Consider the following 25293-nt stretch of genomic DNA (forward strand, 5'->3'; position numbering starts at 1 on the left):
GTAGGACTTGAATTCTGGGCCTGGGCGCTGTCCCTCAGCTCTTCAGCTCAAGGCAAGCGCTCTACCACTCGAGCTGTCCCTCAGCTCTTCAGCTCAAGGCAGGCGCTCTACCACTCGAGCCACAGCACCACTTCTGGTTTTCTGGTGGTTTATTGGAGATAAGAGTCTCACAGACTTTCCTGCCGGGGCTGGCTTTGAACCACGACTCTCAGATTTCAGCCTCCTGAGTAGCTAGGATTACAGGTGTGAGCCACCAGCGCTGGGCTTAGATGCCATTTTTACCCCTTTTTATTTTATGTTGGTACTAGGGCTTGACCGCAGGGTCTGGGCATTGTCCTTGAGCTTATTCTAGTGCTCTACTGGTTGAGCTACAGCTCCATTTCTGGCTTTTTAGTGGTAATTGAAGATGAGAGTCTCACGGACTTTCCTGCTCAGGGTGGCTTTGAACCACAATCCTCAGATCTAGCCTCCTGCCTGGGTAGGATTACAGGTGTGAGCCACCAGTGCCTGGCAACTATTTCTTATTAAAGAAAGCTTTTCTCTCTTGCTTCACAGGTTGAACACTTAACCCTTCAAAATGCAGTTTAGCATCCCTGGCTTTCAGTCGGCTTCGGCTCAGCCCTTCGCCCTCTAGTTCTAACCACTCCCATCCACCAGGACTGTGGGTTTGCCCCCATCTCTGCGAGGTGTGTGCTGTCTTTCACATCAGAATGCTTTGAGGGACAAATTTGCATCTTCCCCATTTGCTTGAGAGCTCCCTCCCCCGCCTCTCTGGTCAGTTGTGGGGCCTGAACTCTGGACTGGGCACTTCCCTCAGCTCTTCAGCTCAAGGCTAGCGCTCTACTACTGGAGCCACAGCGCCACTTCTGGCTTTTTCTGTTTATGTGGTGCAAGACAAGTACTCTACCACTGAGCAACTTCCCAGCCCTCTCTTTATATATCCTTCAACTCCCCCACCCCACCCCCACCCCCATTAAACCACACCTCCCAAGGATAGTGTTTACAAGACCTGTGTGGAGAGATAAGAAGATAGCAAAAAAAAAGAAGAAGAAGAAGAAGAAGAGCTAGAAGAGAAGGGGATAGAGAGGCAATTCCCAACCCTGGGAAACACGTGGGTCTTTCTTTATCTGTCATATTAGTTCTCACAGACCAACATCCAACCTTTCATCGAATTTTCCCTGACTAAAACACATGATGCTCAGCCAGCTTAGCTGGATCCCTCCAAGCCTGACCACTACTGACAGTATTGGTAAAATGAGGAGGGCTTTGACCCTAGTTAATCACCTCCTCTCCCCTGCTATCCCTGCCAATTCCCATTTCTGAGAAGGAAAGAGTTCAATTTTGGCACTTCTGTACAGGTGCAGAGTCCCCCCAGTAGGATTTCAGTCAGTGCCCACCAAGGCTCTGTATGCCAGCATGTCAGCATTCTCTTTACAAGCTTCCTCCGTACCCCACTGTTGCTAGCCATAGCCTTGGAACAACCCCACAATGGAATACAGTGCTGAAGAGCTGAGAAATAGGAGGAAATAGAAAAGTGAGCACCAGGAGACTCAAAAGCTCATCACCAGTCGGGTGCTGGTGGCTCACACCTGTAATCCTAGCTACTCAGGAGGCTGAAATCTGAGGATCGTGGTTCAAAGCCAGCCGGGACAGGAAAAGTCCATGAGAGTCTGATCTCCAATAAACCACCAGAAAACCTGAAGTGGTGCTGTGGATCAAGTGGTAGAGCACTCGCCTTGAGCTGAAGAGCTGACGGACAGCGCCCAGACCCAGAGTTCAAGCCCCAGGACTGACAAAAAAAAATGAAAAGAAAAAAAAAAAAACTCATCGCCAACTTCTGAGTCCCAGGATGCCACTTAACAAGCTGGGACTACAGGTATCTGCACAAACTAGAGCATCAGTCTATCTTGTGGTTACAATCATTCACATGAGGTATAGTTCGTATACATAGTGATAATTGAAGCCCTTATCATTAGGGAGCAGAAGGGAGCAATAAACATTTCACAGACATCCATCTGATCTCGGAGGTCTTAAGATTTTAGTGTCCAAACAGCTCTAACTTAAACACACTTAGGGTAGTATCTGATATCTCTGTCTTGCCCTGACTGCTTGCTTTTTCTCTGGTACACGTCTCAGGCTTCTGAGTGCTACTAGAGATGGCTTTCAAACTCTTAACCCTTTTGGGTCTCACAGAGTGGCTCCAGAATTCCCACACCCCACAGTTGCAACTGGACACAAAACTCCCACGCATTTCAGCTTGTCACACAGCACCCTGTCTGTCCTTGTTCTAGATGAAATGCTTCCTGCCTCTCCTCCCCATCTCGAAGGTCTGGGATGACCCTGAGAGACAGCACAGGTATTCTACTCACCCCAGACATCTTCATACCAGGTCTTTTGCTTACCACGATTAGTGCAGCATCTCGCAGGTCCTGGTGAGCATGCTACGTTACCAGGGAAATGAGGAAGCGGGGGAGGCGGTCCTTCACAACTTCCACACAACGCACAAGAACTTGAGATTCATGACAAAAGGCATTTTCATGGGGGGGTGGTCTTACCAAAAATACAAAAGGAGAATCTTACAAAGTGGAAGTTCAGCAAGGATTTTAGTAACACAGGGAAAGGTAGAAAAGAGACGAAGTAATCAATGCACACAGGAGACGGTGAAGACTCCAAATGCTGGTTTTTGTCTTGAGTATTTATCTGAGGATTCCATTGAATGGATTTGCTGGATCTTTAAAGATAGTGACAGGGCTGGGAAGGTGGCTCAGTGGTAGAGCACTTGCCTTGCATGCATGAGGCCCTGGGTTCAAGTCCTCAGCACCACATAAGCAGAAAAAGTCTGAAGTGGTGCTGTGACTCAAATGGTAGAGCTCTAGCCTTGAGCTGAAGAGCTGAAGGACGGCACCCAGGCCAAGAGTTCAGGCCCCATGACCACCACCAACAACAACAACAAAAGATGGAGACAATGGGTTTCGGGTGAGATGGTGTTTGATTTTCTGTCTCTACCAATCTAAACCGTTTATTCACGTCTTCTTAACATCTAAAAGAAAGCAGATGCGTCCTTTATTCCCTATCTCCATGTTCAAGGAGGTTGTAACTTCACTAATCATCTGCTACTCAGAGTTACTATGTTTTATTTCACGTTCTGGTTCTGTTTTAATTCTTGTATCGTGCCTTTTAAATGTTTTATTGTTGTTGTTGTTATATTATTATTTCTACTTTCCTGTTGCCTTATCTTTGTTGTTGTTGTTATATTATTATTTCTACTTTCCTGTTGTCTTATCTTCAGGTAGATCACCTTCAGATATTGACAGCCTCTTCAAGTGCTGTCAGGATGCTGGAAGTTTCTCAGATTCTGGAAACGAGCAAGGAGGGTGGCTTTTGCTTAATTGTGTAGGGAATGGGAACAGCTGCGGAATGGAATGAGGGGCCTCTATCCCAGCTTAGGGGTGAGGCAGCCCAGTACTGCCTGGAACCTGAACAGACTTGTATTGTCCTGAAAAGCTGGAGATGGTCTTTAACCTCGGTTGGGCCCTCCTAGCCTTCCTGTTCAGTTTGGTTTTGGTTTTGTCCCTGATGGAAATCAACCATTTCTCCTCCCTATCCACCACACCTATTCTAAACCTTCTCTACTCTTATCAATCCTCTAGCCCTATCCCCTAGTCTCTTGATCTCAGTAGGAAATGCTGCTTCAAAATCAATCCATTGAGAGGAAGATGCTTCCATTTCCCACCCTCATGAGGTGTGGGTTGTTTGTCTGTTTGTTTTGTTTTTTGTTATTTTTGGGGGGGGGATGGTCAGTCATGGGGCTTGAATTCTGGGCCTGGGCGCTGTGCCTGAGTCTTCAGCTTAAGGCAAGCACTCTACCACTTGAGCCACAATGCCACTTCTGGTTTTCCGGTGGTTAATTGGAGATAAAAGTCTCATGGACTTTCCCGCGTGGGCTGGCATTGAACTGTGATCCTTAGATCTCAGCCTCCTGAATGAGGTGTGTGGTTTGTTTTGTTTTCGTTGTTGTTGTTTTTTACACCTCTCCATGCCCTCTTTATTTGCTGTTGACCTTAGGGAGAAGCTGCTGGCAGGTGACTCTTATTTCCCATGAATTCATTCTTAATCACTAGATCACATTCTTTCTGTGTTCATTCAGGAGACTTTTCTTTGCATGACTGCTTTCCCCTTATATGTAATTTTTCCCTCCACTGACCCTTTCCTTTTAGCATATGACCATGTTCAAATCTATTTCCTCTTAAAGGATATTTCAAGCTTCCTTGCACCCTTATCATCTTTTATCAACTTCCCTTTTTCCCTTTCTAGCTGAGCTGAAGCCTATATTTAATGCATCTACTTCTGTTACTCTGTAATCTGCTAGTTAGGTCTCCATAGTCAGTTCTCCACTGAGCTGCACAAGTGGTGATACAAACCTGTAATCCCAGCACTAGGGAGGCTGAGACAGGAGGATTGAGAGTTTAAAGGCAGCCTGGACTATGCAGCAAGACAATATCAGAACAAGTAAAACAAAACAAGCCTGTCTGCTGATGTTGTTGATGACCTTTTATTTTCCAAATCCCATGGAAACATTCTAGTCAGTTTACTTTATGTGCTTATGGTGTTATGTGGACCTATGTTACCAATTTTTTTCCCTTTCAGCTTTCAAAACTTCTCTGTCTCGGTCTCTCAATCTCCTCAAATAATGCCTTTCACTTACTCTTTTTTTTTTTTTTTTAAGTTTGTGGGGCTGGAACTCTGGGCCTGGGCACTGTCCCTGAGTTCTTCAGCTCCACCTCTTGAACCACAATGCCATTTCCAGTTTTCTTGGAGATAAGAGTCTCAAGGACTTTCCTGCCCAGGCTGGCTTTGAACTGTGATCCTCAGATCTCAGCCTCCTGAGTAGCTAGGATTACAAGGGTGAGCCACTGGCGCCCAGCTTCACATATTCTTTAAACAAATATTTTTTGAGTATTTGCAGAATTCTTTTGATGGACAAAGTCCTTGCATTTCATGGGGTTACATTTTGGTGAAGGGAAAATAAACAGGCTTATCAAACCAATAAGCTAGATAGTAGTGAGAATCATGCAGAGAATTAAGGGTAGTTCAATGAAAGAAAAGACTGGTCTCACCTTTTTAGAGAATGCACCAGCAAAGGCCTCTGAGGAAAAGAACTCCAGCAGAAGAAACAGTGAAAGCTTTCCCAGACCTGGGACACGCTGCATAAACCAGAGGAGAGGGACGGGTCTGAGAATGAGGCAAGGATGGAAACAGAGACCTGGGGCCCAGATCTGGTGAAGGAGCCTTTGAGAAGGAACAGGAGGAGAAGGCAAAGGAGAGAGAAAGGGGAGATAGATGAGTGAGACAGGGCTATTGGATCTGCCAACAAGGACATCATTGTGGCCTCGGGGCATGGGCAAGTTCTGAGGAGAGGGAGGAAGTGACATTGAATGGAGACAGGAGCATTGTGATTATGTCACAACATTTCTAGAGGAGAAGCCCAGAAGGTCAGAGTTCTAGAACAGTGTTGTCTCCTACCACAGCCTAATTAATTTAGATTAATCTAGATCTAATTGATTTAGATTAATTAAAACGAAGTTTGGGGGTTTTTTAAAGTCAATTCCTCCACCACACTAGCCACATTTCAAGATGGGAATGGTGGGAAACATATGGTAAAGCACAACTCTCACCTCAGGGCCAGAGAGCAAAATACAGCAAGGATGGTTCATACAACCTAATCCCCTAAAGACTTCCATTAGACCCCTCCTCAGCAACTTTCCAATAGCACTGCCTTAAAGACCAGGCCTTTCATACACAGGCAGCCGGAGGACATTTAAGAGTGGACTGTAACATACAGAGCAAGTGTCGAACCCTCTGTCTTGTGTGTTTTAAGTGCAGTTAACATGATCTTCCAGTACCTTACCTGATCGATTCTGTAGTCTGTCCTCTTAAATTGTACTCTTCTGCCTCCTAGCATATGGAAGCAGATGGTCCTACACATTTGGCCCTACACAGCTGGGACAAGCATGTTCTCCATCTACCTTTGGTCAGAAGTTTCCCAGTACTATCCAACACCCCAAGCAGAGATATACATGTTGGTCTCCCAACCCTAACTACCCAGAGGAACCACTTGCATGGCCAGGTGGCCTCCCAGCTAGCAAGGCCCAATGTGACCTGGGCTGGGCATGCTGTAAAAGTATATCTGAAAGGCAGTGAATTAGAAGAGTCCTTACTTCCATTTGAGCTGTAGGAATGATGCAATCTATTCCATTATCCATTCATTCATTTATTCAAGAAGAATTCATTGAGTTGACTACAGGCTGAGTACCATGTAATCCATGTGGTATATGACAAGACATGGTTTGCCCATTCTTTGGAGTTATTGGTGAAATAGTTATGAGCAAGCGCTCTTTGGGGAAGACAATTTACACGCACTAGAGGAGTGACTGCAACTCAGACAGGGAGGGGCAGGAGGCTACAGGATGGACTGAAGTTTGAACAGGTCACAGCCTTTATTTTGATCCCTATCCTAAAAGCAGTGGGATGTCATGTCTACCTCAGCTTTCCATTTAAACACACACACACACACACACACACACACACACACACACACACACACACACACACACTCCTGAACTTCTTACTTTGCAATAATTTTGAACTTATAGAAAATTGTACAAAACAAAACTAGTATGAGTTCCCATGTCATCTTCACCTGGCTCTTCTAGGTGCTAACTAACACCTTATCTGTCACACTTACCAAAACTAGAGCAGTCATTTCTGGTGTGAAGTCCAGCCCAGGATTCCGCATTGCATTGGTGGCTCATGTTTCTTCCATCTTTGCCAGCATGGATCATTCCCTGGGGCATTCAGGACCATTGTTATTTTGAAGAGCACTAGCCAATGATGTTGTGGAATATCTCTCAATTTGTGTGTGTCTGTTTCCTCATATTTACAGTTTGTTTTTTTTTTCTTTGCCAGTCCTGGGGCTTGAACTCAGGCCCTGAGCACTATCCCTAAGCTTTTTGCTCAAGTCTAGCATACTACCACTTGAGCCACAGTGCCACTTCTGGATTTTTCTGTTTATGTGGTACTGAGGAATTGAACCCAGGGCCTCATGCATGCTAGGCAAGCACTCTACATCGAAGCTACATTCCCAGCCCCTTACAGTTATTTTTTTTACAAGAACACCACAAAGCAGTATTGTATCCTTCTCAATGTATCGTAAGAGGTGGTACATGATATCGATATGTCATCATGGGTGATGTTAACTTTGGTAACGTTCCACTTGCTTAAACTTGCGCCCATCAGGTTTTATTTATTTCATTGCAAAAAGGATTATTTTCCTCTTTGTAATGACTATTTTGGTAGATTGAGATTCAGTGAATATCTCATTATATTCAATGAATTTCCATTAATAAGATTATTGGTTCTAGCTATCACTCATTTGACCTTCACTTATTAGAACTGCACTGTGATTGGTAGACTGACTATAGAATTCACAGGAGGGGTGGGGGAGGCATAGTCACAAGTTCTATCTTGGCTTGGGACATATATTTCAGGACTGCCCTAGATCTATCTAGAAGACAGTTTAGTCTGTCTCCATTTCCTGAGTAAGATGAAGTGACCCACGAAAGCTCACCTCTCCAGGGCTTTGCCAGGATAACATTGTGTTTCTTTTCTTTTCTTCTTCTTTTTTTTTTTTTTTTTGTATACCAGTACTGGGACTTGACACTCAGGGCCTGGGCACTGTCCTTCAGCTTTTTTACTCGAGGCTGGTACTCTACTACCTGAGTCATAAGTCCACTTTCAGCTTTGTGCTGGCTAATTGGAGGTAAGCATCTCATGGACTTTCCTGCCAGGGCTGGTTTTGAATAGCAATCCTCAGATCTCAGCCTCCTGGATAGGTGGGATTGCAGGTGTGAGCCCATCTGCACCTGCTCAATATTTTGTATTAGTTTGAATTCTGGACGCATGGCAAGCAGTAAGAACAGTGCCTCAGTTAGGTAAGGTAGAAGAGAGAATTACAGCCTAGAATTAGAATGTTGCCTGTTTTACCTGACTTGCATGCTGAGTTCAACGGATGACTCTGGTATTGCTCCTGTTGTCTACAGAAATCAACCCATATATTTCTTGCTTCCTCATAACTAATGTCTGATTCATTCCAGAGGGATACTCAGCCATTTAAAAAAATGTTCCAGGAACCTTGAAACATTTTCTAGATTCTATCTCTTTCTGACTTTAGCCATAGATGCCTCTGTTACAGAAATTTCTCCCTCCCATCTTAAAAATAAGCAACTATAGAATAGCCTGGGGTTCCATGAACCACACAGCATAAAGAAGTTAAAGGAAACATAAAGTAAACTCAAGCTGGGTACCAGTTACTCACACCTATAATTCTACCTACTCAAGTGGCTCTGAGATCTGAGGGTTATGGTTTGAAGCCAGTCCAAAAGCCAGAAGTGGAGCTGTGGCTCAATTGGTAGAGAACTAGCACAAAGAAAGCTATGGGACAGTGCCCAGGCCTGAGTTCAAGCTCAGTCCCCACCCCCTCCCCCCCATTCCCCCTCCCACTCTCCACCCTCCCAAAGTAAACTATGGCCAGGGAAAGCATGAATCCGAGCTCAGGTCAAGAAGAGAGGTTTGAGGATTCAGGAAATGGAAGCAGGAGACCCAACTTCAAACAACAGCTTCGTGCTGATCCCTTTCTTTTCCAATTGCAGGAAACATGGCGTGGGTGAAGTTGAGTCACCTGGTGGGTGTGCCAAACACTAGATGTTACTTGGACTCTCACAGGCAGCAAGCTCTCTTCTATTTTGTCTCAACATGGAGTAGGGGTGAGCTCTTGGCTCTCAACCCTTTCTAAATTCACTCCCTGTGAGATGGGAAATAGTAAATTAATTGAGTGGCTACACTGCATGAAACGCTGGATTTTATATACTCACTCATCCAGATCTTGAAGGGTTGCTTTCCTCATTCTACAGATGAGAACTCTGAGGTTCAGAGAGTTAAAGTAACATTCCCAGGGTACCTTATTTGTCCATGATGGAGACTGGATTTAAGCCTAGATGTCTATGCTCCATGGTCACCTAGACGAGCAAAACAACACAGAAGCACTGGATCCACAGTCCTCTTTTGAAGTCGTTTGAGACAGGATTTCTTACTTCCACTCAACTATGACATTCTAATTGGCTGTTCCTCCTCTGCCCACACAGATATCAATCAAGGAATCCAGAGGAGTGGTTCTTCAATCACACTCACAGATCCTGTAGCCTCTTCATTCTTCAACTCCAGCTAGATCCAGGACATCAGTGAGGGCCTGAATTCCTCTTTTCCCCTGCCTTTCCTTACATGAAACAAACACCAAATGTTTGCACACATGCCCACCCCAAGTTACAGCACAGCGTCTTCTGTAGAGGAAGGCACGTGCAGGTGAATGAGCCTGTTCTGACTTCAGTCTAAAATGGCACGTAGGTCTGTGCTGTTATTGCCCTTTGAGTCAGAATGAAGGATTCCTAGGGTAGCACGTGAAGAGAAGCCATCTGTACATCGGAGAGCACAGACTCCACAGTGCTGGGGTGGGGAGAGGCCAGTCTCTGTTTGGCAGATGGTTTGTGCGCAGCTTATAGCAAAGATCCAAGATCACATGCAAAAAGAACTATCATTTCATCTTTTCTTTGAATATTTTATTCACTTTGTTTAATTTTTTTGTACTGGGATTTGAACTCAGGACTTCACATTCTGGCTTTGCTTGGTTCCACTCATGGTTGCTGCTCTACCCGTGAGCCACACCGCTACTTCCAGCTTTTTCCAGTTTCCTCCTTGGGCTAGCTTCAAGTTATGATCCTTGAATATCAGTCTCCTGAGTAGCTGGGGTTACAAGCATGAGCTTCCTTAGCCTGGCTCACTTTGGCTTTTAAAGTTAAACCTATGACTGTACAGATTTCCCTCCAAAATCCTTTGAAAAGAGATAAAAACATCCTGACCCTCTCACCTTCCACTCAAGCAGTTCTGTCAGAAGGACGAGTAGTTTTATCTGTGTACAGGAGGACAGACCCAGGTACCTCAGTTTCCCTTGCCTTTCTCCTCCAAACGAAGGGCACTGCATGTGGTCTCACTACTCTTCCATCACCAAGACCATTCCCAAAGCAGAATGGAGGAATGAGCTTGTCCCTGAGGTCAGGAAGCAGAGGGACAGGTGCAGGTCCTGTGTAGTAGCTAGGTTTGTCTGGAAGGGGGATTTCTTTTCCTGGGGTGGGGATCTAACAGGTGGTACTCCTCATTCATTCCTGTTGGTCAGTCCTGTATCCATGCCAGGACCCCACATTCTCTCCATTAGTTAAGAGCTAGTCTCATGGGTTCCTATTGATTAAAGCAATGAAAGAATCAGGGCTCAGAGTGTATCTGGAAATAGACCCAAAGAGCATCTCACCTATTCTCGTGTGTTGAATCAGTCCTCCAGAGGCTGTCTTTACTCTTTTGAAGTCCTGTCATAAAATATAGCTTGGCCAGTATGGGAGTCCCACTGGACGTGACAGAGCGGGTCTTGCCCAGGGCTAGCAATGAGGCACCAGGCTCTTGGGTGTGAGTCTGTGTGAGAGTGTACATAGAAACCGTCACACCCACACACCGCATACCATGACTGGGTGGAGCCATGTGTTGTCCTGAACCCCAGCCTTTTCATCATTTTCAGGAATTCTAAGCTTTGACAGTGATAATTCTAAAAGGACTCAGCCCAGAAATGCTCACTTAAACTAAAAGGCACCTTTCCAGCAGCATCTGCCCCATACATCTGGACATCCTGGATAGAAATGTAGTCACAGCCATAGGATGTACTTGCCAAGGCGGGGCAGGGTCATGTCTGGCCATGTCTAATCACCAAGCCTGAGTCACAAACCCACACCACCTACCCATTCTACTCCACTGGCATCTTCTGAAGATGCAGTCGGAAAATGTATGGGGAGAGTTGTTCTGGTTAGCATGAGTTGTTGCCAAGTGTGGAAGTGCACATCTGTGGTTCCAGCCACTTAAGAGGAAGAAGATGGAGGATCAAGTTAAAAAAAACAGTATCTTAAAAATAAAATATGGTATAGCTCAAATGGCAAAGCAATTACTTAGGGTTCACAAGGCCCAGAGTTCAATCCCCCAGCAATGCCAAAGGGTAAAAAAATATATATTACTAATAATTTCTAGAAATTAAAAAACTCAACACTAAGTAATATTCTGAGCATTTAATTCTCAATGCCTGGGAAGACACTTTAGCACTAAGTGTTATTTTTGTTTTGTTTTGTGCCAGTACTGGGGCTTAAAGTCAGGGCCCGGACATTGTCCTTTAGCTTTTTCACTCAAGGCTAGTGCTCTACCACTTTAGCCATGTTTCTATTCTGGCTTTTTGCTGGTTAATTGGAGATAAGAGTCTCATGGACTTTCCTGCCCAGGTTGGCTTTGAACCTTGATCCTCAGATCTCAGTCTCCTAAGTAGCTGGGATTATAGGTGAGCCACTGGTGTTCTGGTGAGTCACATTAGTATTCTGAAGGGCTGTGTCTGTGACACGGCATCTTAGTGATGCTGTGAGGATGTATGAGAACATGGTTGAGGGAGGCAGCCAAGACCTACTGGAGTAGCAATCAGAAGCTCAAGGGTCTCAGCTCTGCTCTGCTTCTACTGGTAAAATGACCTTGATGGGTCACTTCCTTTCATCAATGATTCTCTCTCCAAGTTGGGAGCTTTGTTCAGGATTCCTCTCCACCATGACAGCCTGTGTCAGGTTGATTTTCCATCTTTGGAACTTATGACAGCAGGGAAACATTCCTGAAAAATGGTCTTGTACCAAGCAATCAAGGCTGGAGCTCTACCACTTGAGCCACAGCTCTACCCTGGCTTTTTGCTAGTTCATCAGAAGTAAAGTTTGTGAACTGTGCTTCTATCTCATTATTATCCCACCCTCAAGCATGAGACAGGGAGGCAGAGCGCAGGAAGAACAGGAACAGCAGAGTCACAGAGCACAGCAGTCATGGACCGCGGCACAGTTTATTTTGCTTTTGTCACCCCATGAACAAGGACTCTAGGGGTAGAGGCAGAGGAGTGACCGTGCACCCATTTATCCTGTCTTCTCAGATCAAGGAGAGCTACTCTGCTATCAACGAATGAAGAGCTTCAGTCCCAGGGACAGGTCTGTGCTGGGACTGGTGATACCGAGGAGGCAGTGGGGGAAGAGATAACCAACCAGCTCCTGGGGCCCAGGCCTCGTCCAGGAAGTCCAACTGAGAGAGTGATCCAGTCAGCATGAGCCCGTCTCCTATCGCAAGGTTCTGTATTTCACATGACCTTTTTCTTTAGTGCACAGTACAATGCACATTACTAACACATCCATCATCTCATCTGACTTTTCTTCTCGAGCTCTCTCCTTTCCCATCCTCTCTATTCTGAAGCAGGATAAACTCTACCCTGTATAAGAAAATCTCCAGCAAGACTAGAACTCTGAGCAATGACTTTTGTGTTTTATAAATAGTCAGTGACATATATACATATGTGTGTGTGTATATATATATATGTATATACATATATATGTGTATATATATATATATATCCTGTATTACACACACACACTTGTGCAACTCATCTTCAGGGTGATCAGTGCAGGCACTCAGTGGTACAACCACTCTGAATATATATTGGTGTCAAGTCTCTCCCTCTCTTCCCCTTGGAGGGTGGAGTGTATCTGAGAGAGGTCAGGCCCCTGCCTCAGTCCTGAGCTGCAAGGTTGCAGAGCTGCAAGGTTGCAAAGCTGCTAGGCAGAGCCACGTCTTTTGTTGGGACAGAGCTGGTGGCCCGGGTGGGCGAGGTCTACTCCTTCAGCAAGCCCAGCTTCTTCAGCGCCTCCCTCCTGTGTCCATCAGGGACGCCCTTCGGGGAGATCTTGACGCTGACACAGGGGGGTCTCGGGAGCTTGTCACGGCTCTGGCCTTGGTAGGGCAGGCGTTTGGGATTCTGGCCTTGTTCCAGGTCAGCCATCTTTCCCACCTGGATACTGGCAAAGTCTTTCCCAGTGCCCAAGGAGGCAGGCCGGGGCCGGGAATTTCGCAAGACATTGGGGGAAGTCTTGTCCAAGAAGGAGTCCTTCCCCAGTGACTTGCTGGTTTGGGGGCCAGGGTCTTTCTCAGCTGTGAGGTAGCTGCTCAGCCCCACGCCTGAGCGCTCCAGAGTGTTAGACTTGAAGCTCATCTGCCTCAGGCCGGGGATGCTGCTCTCCTGGAGCATTAGGCCCGAGCCTGGCTTTGATTGAGGCAGGGGGCTCTTGGTCTTTGCAGTTGCCGGGATAGGAATCGGCATGGATTTAGCAGCTGCCACTTTCCCCTGGGTGGGTTCTGGAGTAGGAGCCTTGCTTGGAAAGGACCCCGGGGCTGGAGGAGCCTTCCCTGGCCAAGGCCCCCATGCTGAAGCTGGAGCCTTTGCTCCAGGCGCAGGCGCTGGAGGGACCAGAGCTGGAGCTGCTGGCTGGGCTGGGGCTGAGGCTTGGCCAGGCCTCGGAGCCTCCTTGAGTCCCAGGGTCGTGGTCATCTTGCTCCCACGGGAGCCCCATTCTTCTTGGTCCTGGGGCAGCCCCAGCTTCTCCAGGGCCTCCCTGCGTGCTTTCCTCTGCTCTTGCAGAGAAGAGGAGGCCGGGTTGGAGTCTCGGGCCTCCGTGTGGCGGGCCAGCAAGTGCTGGGGCTGGCTGTGGAAACTGCTCCGGCTGCTCTTCAGAACAATGTTAGGTGGCAGCTTCCGGGGCTTTGGAGCGGTAAGGGAAGCTGGTCCAGCCTGCGGGTCAGCTCCTGATGGGCCGGAAGCCGCATTCTGAGAGGCCGGGGCAGGAGGAGGCCCTGATGGTTGTCCTGGGCCCCCCAGTGAGCCTTTCCCGCTGGCTGGCTGGGACATGGCTTCTGAACTCTCCTCTCTCTTCTGGGAGCTGAGGGATGAGGGCAGTGGGTGGCTCTGCCCTCCTGGCCCCTTTGGCAGACTGTGTGTCCTGCGCTGCGCTGGCTGCGTGTCCTGGAAAGCCTCTGGCGGGGGGATGAGCAGCACTTCCAGGTCTAGAGCAGCCCCCCGGGGGCTGGCCTGTACTTGGCTGAGCTGCTCTTTCCTGGGTTCTGCTCTGGGGAAGTGGCCGTTAGTCTGGGCCGGGCTTTTCTTGAGGCTCTGGTTTCTGCCAATGTGGATGTTTCTGGGGAGGCTGTAGGAGCCTGACCGGAGGCCCAGGCTTGGGGGCTCAGGAGGATGGGATGAAGGGGACAAGGTCACTCTCCTTGGCTCCGGTCCTTGCTGAGTGAGCGATGCCTCCGGCTTTCCTGGGAGGATCAGAGAGAGTGGGCAAAAGTGAGAGAGCCCTGTTGTAGAGGGAAATGCGAGCACTTCCTGAACTCGCTTCCCGCAATGAGCAGTGAGCAGGACTTTTTAGGGGGGTAGGGGGCTTTCTTTGCCTTTAAAGGAAAGTACTCTTGTCTGGATACTGTCTACATTAATAGAATATCAGTCATTCGGGGCTGAGGGATTCAGAATGTTCAGGGGAAGGTTGGTTCTTTGATTGTTGCACATCCTTGCCTCAGGCTCTCCAACTTTCTACAGATGCTCTAAAGTTGGGGAGCAACTTGGGATGGTCCCTTCTAGCAACCTGGGGGCTCCCAGATAACTATGTCCAGTGGAATCACTTGCTCTTGGCCAGACATCTGCCTTCTGCTCTCACTTTCTGTGAGCAGCTGGACCACTCTGGAATAGCAAGGTGCAATGACACCTGCTCCAGGAAGTGACAAATGTGGTGTTTGGCCTTTGCAGCAAGCGTGGCAGGTGCCTAAGGCTCACTGGACTCAGTGGTTGGCTTCCAGAACCAGTGCAAGCCCCATGTCCTCATTTACAATCTACCCCAGGGAAGGTCTAAGGCATTGCTAATAAATATTTGTTCAGTGGTTGAATGAGGGATTGAATGAACAATGGTAGCCCTGATACCAGTGGGATTGTCCGCAGGAGTAAAGTTCTCCACACACCCATACTTGTGTACCACTCTGTCCCCTTCAACTAATCTTGAGCTCACTGCCCTCTCTCTAACAAGGGCCTGGAGGCACCCCCACCTGCAGCTCAGGAGCCCTTCCTCCTCCTTATCTCTTGCAGCCTTGTCCTCTGGTTCACCCAGATTAGCTCCTGAGGCTGACTCAGTCTCTCTAAGGCCAATCACCCACCCCTTCCTGAGTCCCTCCCCATCCCAAGCCGCTGAAGCTAGCTTGTGGTGCTCCCTTCTTCCCTGAAAGCCACAAATAGGCTTTCCTCCAGTCAGGAAGAGTGCAGAGTTTCTTCTGTCATCTGTCACCATAGGCAGAGGAAGGGGGAAGTGGCCGGGAAGAGGCACTGGCTTTCTGGGGTTTGCTCCCATAATCCATCTTACCCTGGGGAGTCTGCTGAGTGACAGGGAGTGGTCTGAAAGCTCGAGGAGTGCCGGCTGGCTCAGACTCGTCAGTGGACAGTCCGCTGTCTGCCTCAGCATCCAAGGAGCCAATGGTTTCTTCCAGGAAGAGCAGACACTCCTTCTCTTCAGCAGACAGGAAGTCGTAGCTGTCAGTCTACAGGAGAGGGAGTTGTGAGAGGGAGCTCTTGTAGAAACTGGCGGGGCCTGAGAACCACCTTGCTATGGGGAAAGAATGCTGAAGAGCTGGTAACCTTTCCTTGGTGCTCTTCTGCAAACCTGGTAGAGCTGCTTCAGGAAACTGTGGGCATCAGAGAGAGGGGAGATCATCAGGCTGATGGCCTTGCCAGTATCCAGCCCTGGAGGCTAGGCACTGCAGAAGGCAAGGGGCCTTACTCTTGGTCAGCCTTGGATAGAACTCACAAGGGATACAGATGAGAAGCAGTTCCAAGATCTAATTCTAATTCTGGGTGACCTCTGCCAAGTATTTTAAGGTGTATGTCTCTGATTGACCACCAAACTACATAGCCAAGAAGGTGGTTTGACCTGAAACTTGAACATTACACTTAATTTTTCAAAGTACTTCTGCATACTTGCTCTGGTATGTCAAGGACAATATGAGGGCAAACAGGAAATGTGGCCAGTGACCGGCTGCCAGGCCACTGTTCACAGTGGCATGACCAGTCACAGATAATCTCACTGAACACTTTATATTTGACTTTGGAGTACATTCCACCCAGGATTTTTTTCCCCTTGTGTATTTACTTTCTTGATGGTGGTTGGCTCTAGCTGACACTCAGGTGAGTGTACAGATTAAACAAATATTGACTTAAGGGGGTGAAGAACCCAGATGACTTGGTGGGAGGAGAAAGGAATTTAGGGTTAACATTCATAGGCATTAAAGAAGATCCGCTTCATTATGAAAAAGCAGAAAGGGATATTTGGAAGATACTGTGGCCCTCTGTAATGTTTCTGCCCATCTCCTGCCAGGAGAGGAAGATGGATGGAAAAGTTGCTTTTCAAAGAAGGAAATTAAAGGAAAACCCAAAAGGAAAAACAGGATGATAGGAAACTTGATCTGAACCTTCTTTATTAGCACCTCCACCTCTTTTCCTGTTATGGGACACTTCAGAGAAGATATTCTCCAGCTGTGCAACCATGGCCATGGAAGGTGTTGATTTGTTAAGTAGTTGTACAAGTTAGATTATGAGTACAACACATCTCAGGGAAGGTTTTATGATTTTTAACCCACCCCTTAAATCACATGACTGACTGCATCCTCACATGTCAAGGAAAGCCTCCAATACAGATCTTGGCTTTTCCTGAACAAAGACCTTCTTACTGCCTTCTTCCTCCTAAAATGTAATAAATCAACTCTCAACTTTTCCTCTGTGGATGATTCACTTTGAAACCCTTCATCCCTGTCACATTCTGTGTCCAGTAGAATGTCACTATATATGCTGGCTTCTGTCTAGCAGAAACAAGAAGATGTTTCTGTGTCTCTGTCTTGTTGGGTCAAAAAAAAGAAATTTTGGGTAGATTATCTGTTCTCTCTGTGTGTGTGTGTGTGTGTGTGTGTGTGTATGTGTGTTGCTTCTCCTACTCCATTTTCATGTATCAGTATCCATTAACTATAAAGTGGGAATGCAGCACAAGTGGTAAAGTGCCAGCCTTGAGTGCAAGAGCACAAAGCCCTGAGTTTAAGCCCCCATACCAGCACAAGAACTAAACAACAACAACAAAAACCAACAAAGTCCACTAACTATATTAAGCATCCTTGCTGGGAAGGTGGCTCAGTGGTAGAGCGCTTGCCTTGCATGCCTGAGGCCCTCGGTTATATTAAGCATCCTTGACATTCAATAGAGACCCTAATCCTAAGTTTTTAAATACTTCTAGAGACTATAAAGCAGTTTCATTTCTCTAGTTTCACCATTGGAATATAGGACAGATTTATTCTTTCATACCAGCTCTACCACAAGCCTATGGAAATTACAGTTTATTACATGTTAGTCCAAACTCACAGTGACTTTCTGGATCTGCTCCTAGATGGGCTGTTTTTGTTTGTTTGCTTGTTTGTTTGTGTATATAGAGACAAGTGCTATGTTCTTTGTCTGTCTCCCATCAACTCCCTCCAAAAACCCTATGTGTTAATGCCACGCCCATTTTGGATGGGTGGGGTTGAGATAGATGGGGGAATGATATAAAGGTGACCACAATCACCCAGACATGTTCAATTGAGATCCCTTTGTACAACTACTTAAAGATACTAATAAAAATACATTATCCCCATTTTAAAACCAAGGAGAAAGAAGGTCATCTGCTTATAAGCAGAAAACCCAGATCTGCTTGCATCCAGAACTTAAGCATCGAATTTCTATATTCTCTTTGATCTTTGTAAAAGACAGAAGTAATGCTGTAAATGACATCACTTCAAGAGTCCACGTACTTCAAGGCCCTGCTGTTTAGTTTCCACCTTGATGTCAGATCATAGCCTGCTCCTTTCCCCAGCTCAACCTTCTCCACCGAATGACATTTGGGGCAAAGTCTCACTAGTGTTTATCACTCTCTGAGGCCATCTTACCCCATTCTCCATAGAACCAGGGGTGACTCAGAGGCAGAACATGTCCACTGATGTTGTGATTCACTTGCTGAAGAGGGGGTGAAAGAGAAGTACAGTGATGATGGGTGGCAGAGCAGAGCAAGGCAGGGCAGGGCAGGGCAGGGCAGGTGTGCAGAACGCCAGCCAGGTCGCAGGAGGGAGTACGTACAGATCCAGAGCGGCTGGAGGTGGCGCTCATCATGCTGTCACAGCTGCCGACGCGGGTCACGGGTTCTGAGCCGGGCCCCGCTGGCCACAGCTCCCTCTCAGGCATCGCCCGAAGCAAGGTGCAGGGGTGCTGAAAGGGGCTCCCAGAGGGGAAGCGAAGGGAAGTGAAGAATGTCCCAAGCTGGGCCTGAAAAAAGAAGAATCAAAGCCACGTGTGAGCCAAGGCCCTGGAGCAGCATGGAGACAAAGACACCAAGCAAGCAGAGAGCTGGAAGGTGGGCCATGGACGGCCATGAGCCAAACCCCTTCCAGCCTTCATGGAAGGACACATAGGCTCCATGACATGCAAGAAGATGCACTCAGGTGCTGGAGAGGCAGGCTGGTCAGAAAAGAACTTCCATCCCTTCTCTTTGTTTGTTTCCCCCTCCCCCTTCTGAACCTGGAGCTTAACCTGGTGAACCTAACATTTTCCTTACTCAAAACAATACATAGCTTGGGTTCTGGTTGCAGTTGGGTCTGGGTTCAAATACCAGTTGAGCCATTTACAGCTATTTATCTTGAGGTAAATTACTCTCAGAAACTGTTTTTTTTTCTCTCAACAAATAGGGTGAATGGAAGGATTAATTGAGAGAAGAGCATAGTTCTTTTGGCAGTAAATACTTAAGATGAATAACTATGGTTGTTATAGTGGGTAAGAAAAATACAAGATCCATCTAGGATGGAATTAAATTGAAAGGAAGGGAAATAAGAGTTTAGGGTTGTCTTTTTTCTTCTTCCAGGGCTGGGACTTGAACTCAGTGTTTAGTGCTTTCACTCAAAGGCTGGAAATCTACCATCTGAGCCATACCACCAGCCATGAAACAAGACATTGGTAAAATGGGGAACCATATGCTTGAGAGAAAGATCAGGACCTACTTCACTAGACATCATGAGAATATAATATAATGAAATATTTCATGTAAATCATTTTATATAGTCTGGGCACTGGCAGCTCATGCCTGTGATCCTGACTACTGAGGAGGCAGAGATTGGGGAAAAGTGGATTTGAAACCAGCCTTTTCCAAGGTAGTGAGACACTACGTCAAACAATGGTTGGATGTGATGTGGACATGTCCTCTCACATTACTTGGGAGGCTGAGATCTGTAGGATCACAGCTCCAAGCCAGGTCAGACAAAAATCATTTTTAAGACCCCATATCTCAATAGAACAAGATAGATACGTGATGGCATGTATCTGTCATCTCAAATATGTGGGAGTTATAAGTAGATGTCACAGTCTGGGCAAAAAAAATGATATCTTATGTCAAAAATAACCAAAAAGGGCTGGAGGTGTGGCCCAAGTGGCAGAGTGCCTGCCTTGTAAATGTAAATCTTTGAGTTCAAACTCCACTACCACAAAGGAAAAAAAAGAAAACAATACATATATCATTGTGTGCAGCACATGGCTTAGTAATTGTCAGTCGCTGTAACAGTCAATCTCTTCAACAACATCATACCTAGGGCTTTGGATCATAGCACCTGCAAACATTGTCACAAACCTAATTTCCCTCCTACATCCCAACAAAGCTCCCTAGCCTATGTCAGATGAGTAAGAAAAATGTCCTATGTAGAGTCCTCCCTTAAGGAAGATTTTCAAGCCTACCATGACAATCGTAATGACAAAGGAAGTCCATGGTATCCCTGAAAGTCCCGAACAGTTTTGTAGGTCTGTGACAATTGGGTGGACCAAGGGTGACACTTCTATGTCACATGAAATCCTAAAGCAATTTTGATCAAGGGCCAGTTCCAAGGCCAAACAGAAAGTAGGGCAAGAGCTAGAATTACAATAAAGTTTATTTGATTCTGAATCCATATTTTGCCCATAACATCATGTTATGGTTTAACTATCTCCTCTACTCTCCTATGTTAGGTTAAATGTCCTGGGGGTGGGGCATTCTATTTGAGATCTGAGGACTTGAAGCTTTGAAGGCAAGGCTAGAAATCCCTTTGGCTTTGTGTCAATAGTTCTATCCAGTGCCAACACTGAGGTTTGCACAGGGTAGGGTGAGTCAGCCTTCTAATCCTATAGTGCTGGCAATAAGCCTTCATGAGGCTCCTTTTCTGGCTCATTTGATAGGGAGGAGCCCCTCAAATGGGGGAAGAAGAAAGTGACAGAATACAGGGGAAATGAAAGAGAAGATTCCCTAACGAGCTAGCCACATGTGATTCATAAAACTGAAGTCTCTCAAGAGATAAGGAGGGGACCAGAGGAGCAGAGACACCAAAGAGGCCCGAAGGAACAGAGCTCTTAGGGTTTTCTTATGAGATCAGTTCCTCAGTATCTAGAACTCAAAGCAATAGGTCCATGAGAAATGTGGATGAAGTTCAGCCATCCAAGCCATGTGCGTCATTAGTGACTGTTCACGCTCAGCGAGTGCTAACCCATTCCTAACATGCTATGTAGGGTTGAGGCTAGTGTGCAAAGGGTATCCTAGCTCCTAAGCTTAGGCACAGAGAAGGCATTCAAACACTGTAGTCATCTCCTCCTGGGTCTCCTGGGTGAAACTGCCAAAAGGCTGCCTCTTAGCTTCTAACCTATTATTGCAAGCTTTTTGAAAAAATTATTATTTCCCAGAGAATAAATGGCTCAGTGGAATTTGGGGAATGTTTTCAGTTATCCTTTATGATCACTCAGTAGGTGCTGGTGTGTTGTTCAACTGTGTAAGGAAAAGGTATTATTTTCAAAAAGTCAGGGTTGATCCCAGCATCCAGTCGGGGGCTCTAGTTTTCTTCAAATGTAAAATTGTGGCAATAAACATTTAAGGTGACTTGCTGTAATTACTGTCATATTCTCTCTGAAGGGGTAAGCAGATGCTGCCTCTTATTTTCAAGAAAATGACAGCCCTTACTTTTCCCCATACGCTTCGTGCTTTGCCAAGGCTGGCCGGCCTCCCTTCCTCCCAGGACTGCCCATCACCACTCTCATTTCAGAGCCTGAAGCAGCTAGAAGAGACACACACAGCAGGGGCGCGTCTGCTTCCTAAAACTCTGTATGTGAGCCAGGCACCAGGTGGCTCACGCCTGTAATCCTAGCTACTCTGGAGGAGGCTGAGATCTGAGAATCTTGGTTCAAAGCCAGGCTGAGCAAAGTCTGTAAGACTCTTACCTCCAATCAACCACCAAAAAAAAAAACAACCCCAAACAAAACAAAAAACAGGAAGTAGATCTGTGGCTCAAAAGGAAGAGTGCTAGCTTTGAGCACTAAAAGCAAGCTCAGGGACAGTGCCCAGTCCCTGAGTTCCAGCGTCAAGAGCCGCATGTGCATGCTCACATGCGTCCTCCCTTCCCCACAGCTCCATCTGATGCTATCTTCATTCTATGGTACGCTGTATCTTCCAAAATGCCCTCAGAGATGCTAAGCAGATCTTCAGAATAACCTGTGAGATTCCCTTAACTTCACAGATGAGACAGCTCTTTTCATTACTCCTTGATAAGAAATAAGGAATGACCCCACCAGGGGAAAGCTGTGGCTCAAGGAATGACAGAGGGTAGAACCCTAAAGAAGAGTCCAGCAGGGCACTGATGGCTCATGCCCGTAACCCTAGCTACTCAGGAGGCTCAGATCTGAGGATCATGGTTTGAAGGCAGTCCTGGCAGTTAAGTCCATGAGACTCTTACCTCCAATTAACCACTAGAAAACCAGAAGTAGAGCTATATGGCTCAAAGTAGTAGAGCACTAGCCTTGAACAAAGGAGCTCAAGGTCAGAGCCAAGGCCCAGAGTTCAAGGCCCACAACCAACAACAAACAACAAGAAGAGTTCGTTGGCAATCCTTGACTCACTACTAAAAGTCTTTGGGCTATCACTCTTTTCCTGTCTTATCTCATATAGCCTTGTACTTCCAGGTCAGTCCATTGCCCCAAACAGTTTAGCTTGAGAACAGCAATAAACCAAATGCTACCGTAGTTCAGACGTCAGACAATCACTGCAGTGAGCAGTCTGAGCCTCCAAGCAAAGCAAGCCCTGGGGTTCTGGCACTTAAGGCATCCTCACTTTGTAGAGTTTGAGCAGTAAAATAGTAAGAATAGCCATCATCTTTCCTTCTCCCACCTTTCCACCCTTCCTCACCAGCTCAATCCAACCTAGATGGTTTCCTTGTACCGGCTTTACAACCTTGAAACCTGTGGGCTGTATCTAGGTAGCCATCGAAACCGGAGGTATTTCTGCCTGATAAGGAGCCTGGGGAACAAGCAAAGCATTCAAGGTGAGTTTGGAATCTTTTCACCCTTGACCTCTTGAGGGGACTTAAGAGGAAGAGGGAAGGGGTTAAGAAATATGCACAGCCTTTAGTGAGGGCCACCCATCCCAAAACACATTAAATATTAACTACTCCCCTGATTCCAGCCAAGCCTTGGAAGAGAATAAAAGCATGGCATGTGGAGCTCTGGCATGTGAAGTGGGTGTGGTGGGAGAGGGCTCAAGCTCCATTCTAGGCTGGCTGAAACAGACTCAGCCACACCAGGTCCCACTTGCTTTCCTCCTCCTGTAAGCCCACCTTCATAGCTAAAGAATTCATCCTCTCTTCCTAGAAGTCAGAGATGTCTGCTGTTCTTCTTAGACCAGGGCCTCTGCTTTGGGCTGATTACCCAGAAATGTGCCTTAAACCAGAGACCATCCTAAGAATGCCAGAGAGACTAAAGTATGTAGTGTGTGTGCATCTCTCTCCACCAGCACTTGGGCAAGTTTCTCTGTGTGTTGAAGCAACAATAGAGTTTCTCTTTCACCATTGTTTTGAGAGAAGGGCTGGGTAGAAACACCCTTTGCACCCAAGAGCCATGAGAAGCTGGTAGCTCACGCCTGTAATCCTTAGCGACTCACAAGGCTAAGATCTGAGGATTGTAGTTCAAAGCCAGCCTACAGAGGAAAAGTCTAGGAGACTCTTATCTGTAATTAACCACTAAAAAGCTAAAAGTAGAGGCATGGCTCAAGTGGTAAAGTGCCAGCTTTGAGCAAAAAAAGAAACAGGCCCTGAGTTTAAGCCCCAGTACTGGCACAAAGGAAAGGAAATAAAGAAGGAAGGAAGAAAGGAAAAGGAAGGAAGGAAGGGAGGGAGGGAGGGAGGGAGGGAGGGAGGGAAGGAAAGGCCTGACAAGGTGCCATCTATGGAACCTGCAGATCGTGTGGGAAAAGCTGAGCCTTGAAACTGTTATTTTCAGGACCAGAATCCCCATCAATATAATCTTCTAGGACTTCACGTGCCAGGCTCTGGGAGCCTGGTCCTGAAATCTTCCCACTTTTCATCTCTGCAGTAGAAGGAGGCAAAGTTAGATGTTAGAATGCTAATTCCCTTTCTGGTATCATGGTTCAGGCCTGAAGTCCTAGCTACATGGGAGACAGAGATCTGGAGGACTGCAGTTGAAAGCAAGCCTGGACAAAAACAAAGAAAAAACCCCAAAACTCTATCATTAAAACCCTATGTCAAAGCACAAGCTGGGCATAGTGGTGTGTGACTGTTATCCCAACTAGTCAAGAGGCCATAGATAGGACAATTTTGGTCTGATGCTGGCCCTAGGCAAAAACCAAGACCAATCTGAAATGACCTAAAGCACAAATGTCTAGGAGGTGTGGCACAAGTGGTAGAGTACTTGCCTAGCAAGCATAAAACTCTGAGTTGAAACTGTGATACTGCTTTTACACACACACACACACACACACACACACACACACACACACCACAACCCAAATCAGACTAGAGTGCTAAGTCCCCTGTTAGGCAACAGGAGCTGACTTAATTCTCAGACTTCTACACCCAGCCTCCTGATGCAGACACCCCTCCCACACAAACTGCTACCTGGGACACCAGAGCAAAACCACTATCCTGGGCTGGTTCTCCTCCCAGAGTCTCTGCCACAGTGCCTTTACCTGATCTCCACTTGGCCTGGAACTTGGACCAGACTCAACATGCCGCTGAGAAGTAAAATATGGGCAGGGCCTGACACAGCCAAGTAGCTTTCCATTCGCCAATGTCTGGTTCTTTGACCACGCCAAGTTAGAAAATCAACTCATGAAACCCAAATCAATTTGACCTGGTTGCTAGATTATTTGTGGGTTCTCCCCCCCAAAAAATGATCTGTCAGCCTGAATGGAAGGTTTCTCAATATATCCACACCTCATATCGACTCGCAAACAACCCAGCACAGTTTACACTCCACACACCTTCCCACAGTGTGCCCCATTATCAAACACCCTGATCGGCCAGACACACACTGCACCCTTTTATTTAAATAAAGAGAGACACCGAGTTGATAAAGCCACAGGAGAATTTTCCTGTAACTAAAGCAATGGAAAACCAAGGCTCTCTGCTCACCTTGGTGGGGCCCTATTCTAATTCCCTCAACTCTAACCTCTTCCAAAATCATAATTCAACCCCCATTGCTCAGAGATGGAAATTTCCAAAGCAAACCTATTTTCCTCTTTTGGCTTTTTGAGACAGATTTTCCTCCACGTAGCCTAAGGATGGTCTCAAAGTCATGATCCTCTTTTCTCTGCTTCTGGAGGGCTGGGATCATAGGTGTGAGACACTGCACCCTGCTCTATATAATGATGCTTACTAATCTAAGTAGGTAAATGGAAAAGAAAAGATGTCTCTCAGTCCTGGTCTTCACCATCTGGACTTGGAGCCTTGAAGAACAAAGAAACTCCTTAGCTGGGTATAAAGGGACAGCCTGTGCCTACCCCCAAATCCTGTAGCTCTGCACAGCCTCCCCCCACAAGTCCATCCTTCTCTTGCGGAATAAGTAGTAGTTGGTTAGTGATTAACTTACCTTCAATGAGTTGGGGGGCTGAAGACAGGAAAGAAATACTCTTTTATTCCAAAGGGCAGAGATGGAGCCAGAGACGAAGGCTTCCCGGCCTCTTCCCTTCTGCTTTTGACCTCCTCCTGATTGACCAGGACAGGTAAATGCTTCACCTGTGCCGCCTCAGCCACACCCTTCCACTGACTCAGCCAATCCCCGCTTCCCTCCCCACTTCCCATTCCAGCTGTTTCTCTAGGGAGGGGGTGGAGGGAAATAAGCAGGGCGGTGCTGTTCTCACCTAGCCAATCACCTCTGGTCCTCTCATTCCTCTC

The 25293-nt window shown here is 46.7% G+C and overlaps 1 protein-coding gene across 1 annotated transcript; it reads right to left on the reverse strand.

Moving 5' to 3' along the window:
• Positions 1-12014: 12014 nt before the first annotated feature.
• On the reverse strand, positions 12015-25071 carry LOC105986376 (chromosome unknown open reading frame, human C1orf116). Its single transcript, XM_013017270.1, has 4 exons — positions 24989-25071; positions 18188-18373; positions 15402-15576; positions 12015-14313 (listed from the first exon to the last, which is right to left on the reverse strand). The coding sequence occupies exons 2-4, from the start codon at positions 18290-18292 to the stop codon at positions 12833-12835; spliced, it is 1761 nt and encodes a 586-aa protein (XP_012872724.1). The 5' UTR covers positions 18293-18373; positions 24989-25071; the 3' UTR covers positions 12015-12832.
• Between the last annotated feature and the right edge of the window lie 222 nt (positions 25072-25293).

The sequence above is a fragment of the Dipodomys ordii genome, unplaced genomic scaffold, assembly GCF_000151885.1.
Source record: "Dipodomys ordii isolate 6190 unplaced genomic scaffold, Dord_2.0 Scaffold35, whole genome shotgun sequence".
In the NCBI taxonomy this organism is placed as follows: Eukaryota; Metazoa; Chordata; class Mammalia; order Rodentia; family Heteromyidae; genus Dipodomys; species Dipodomys ordii.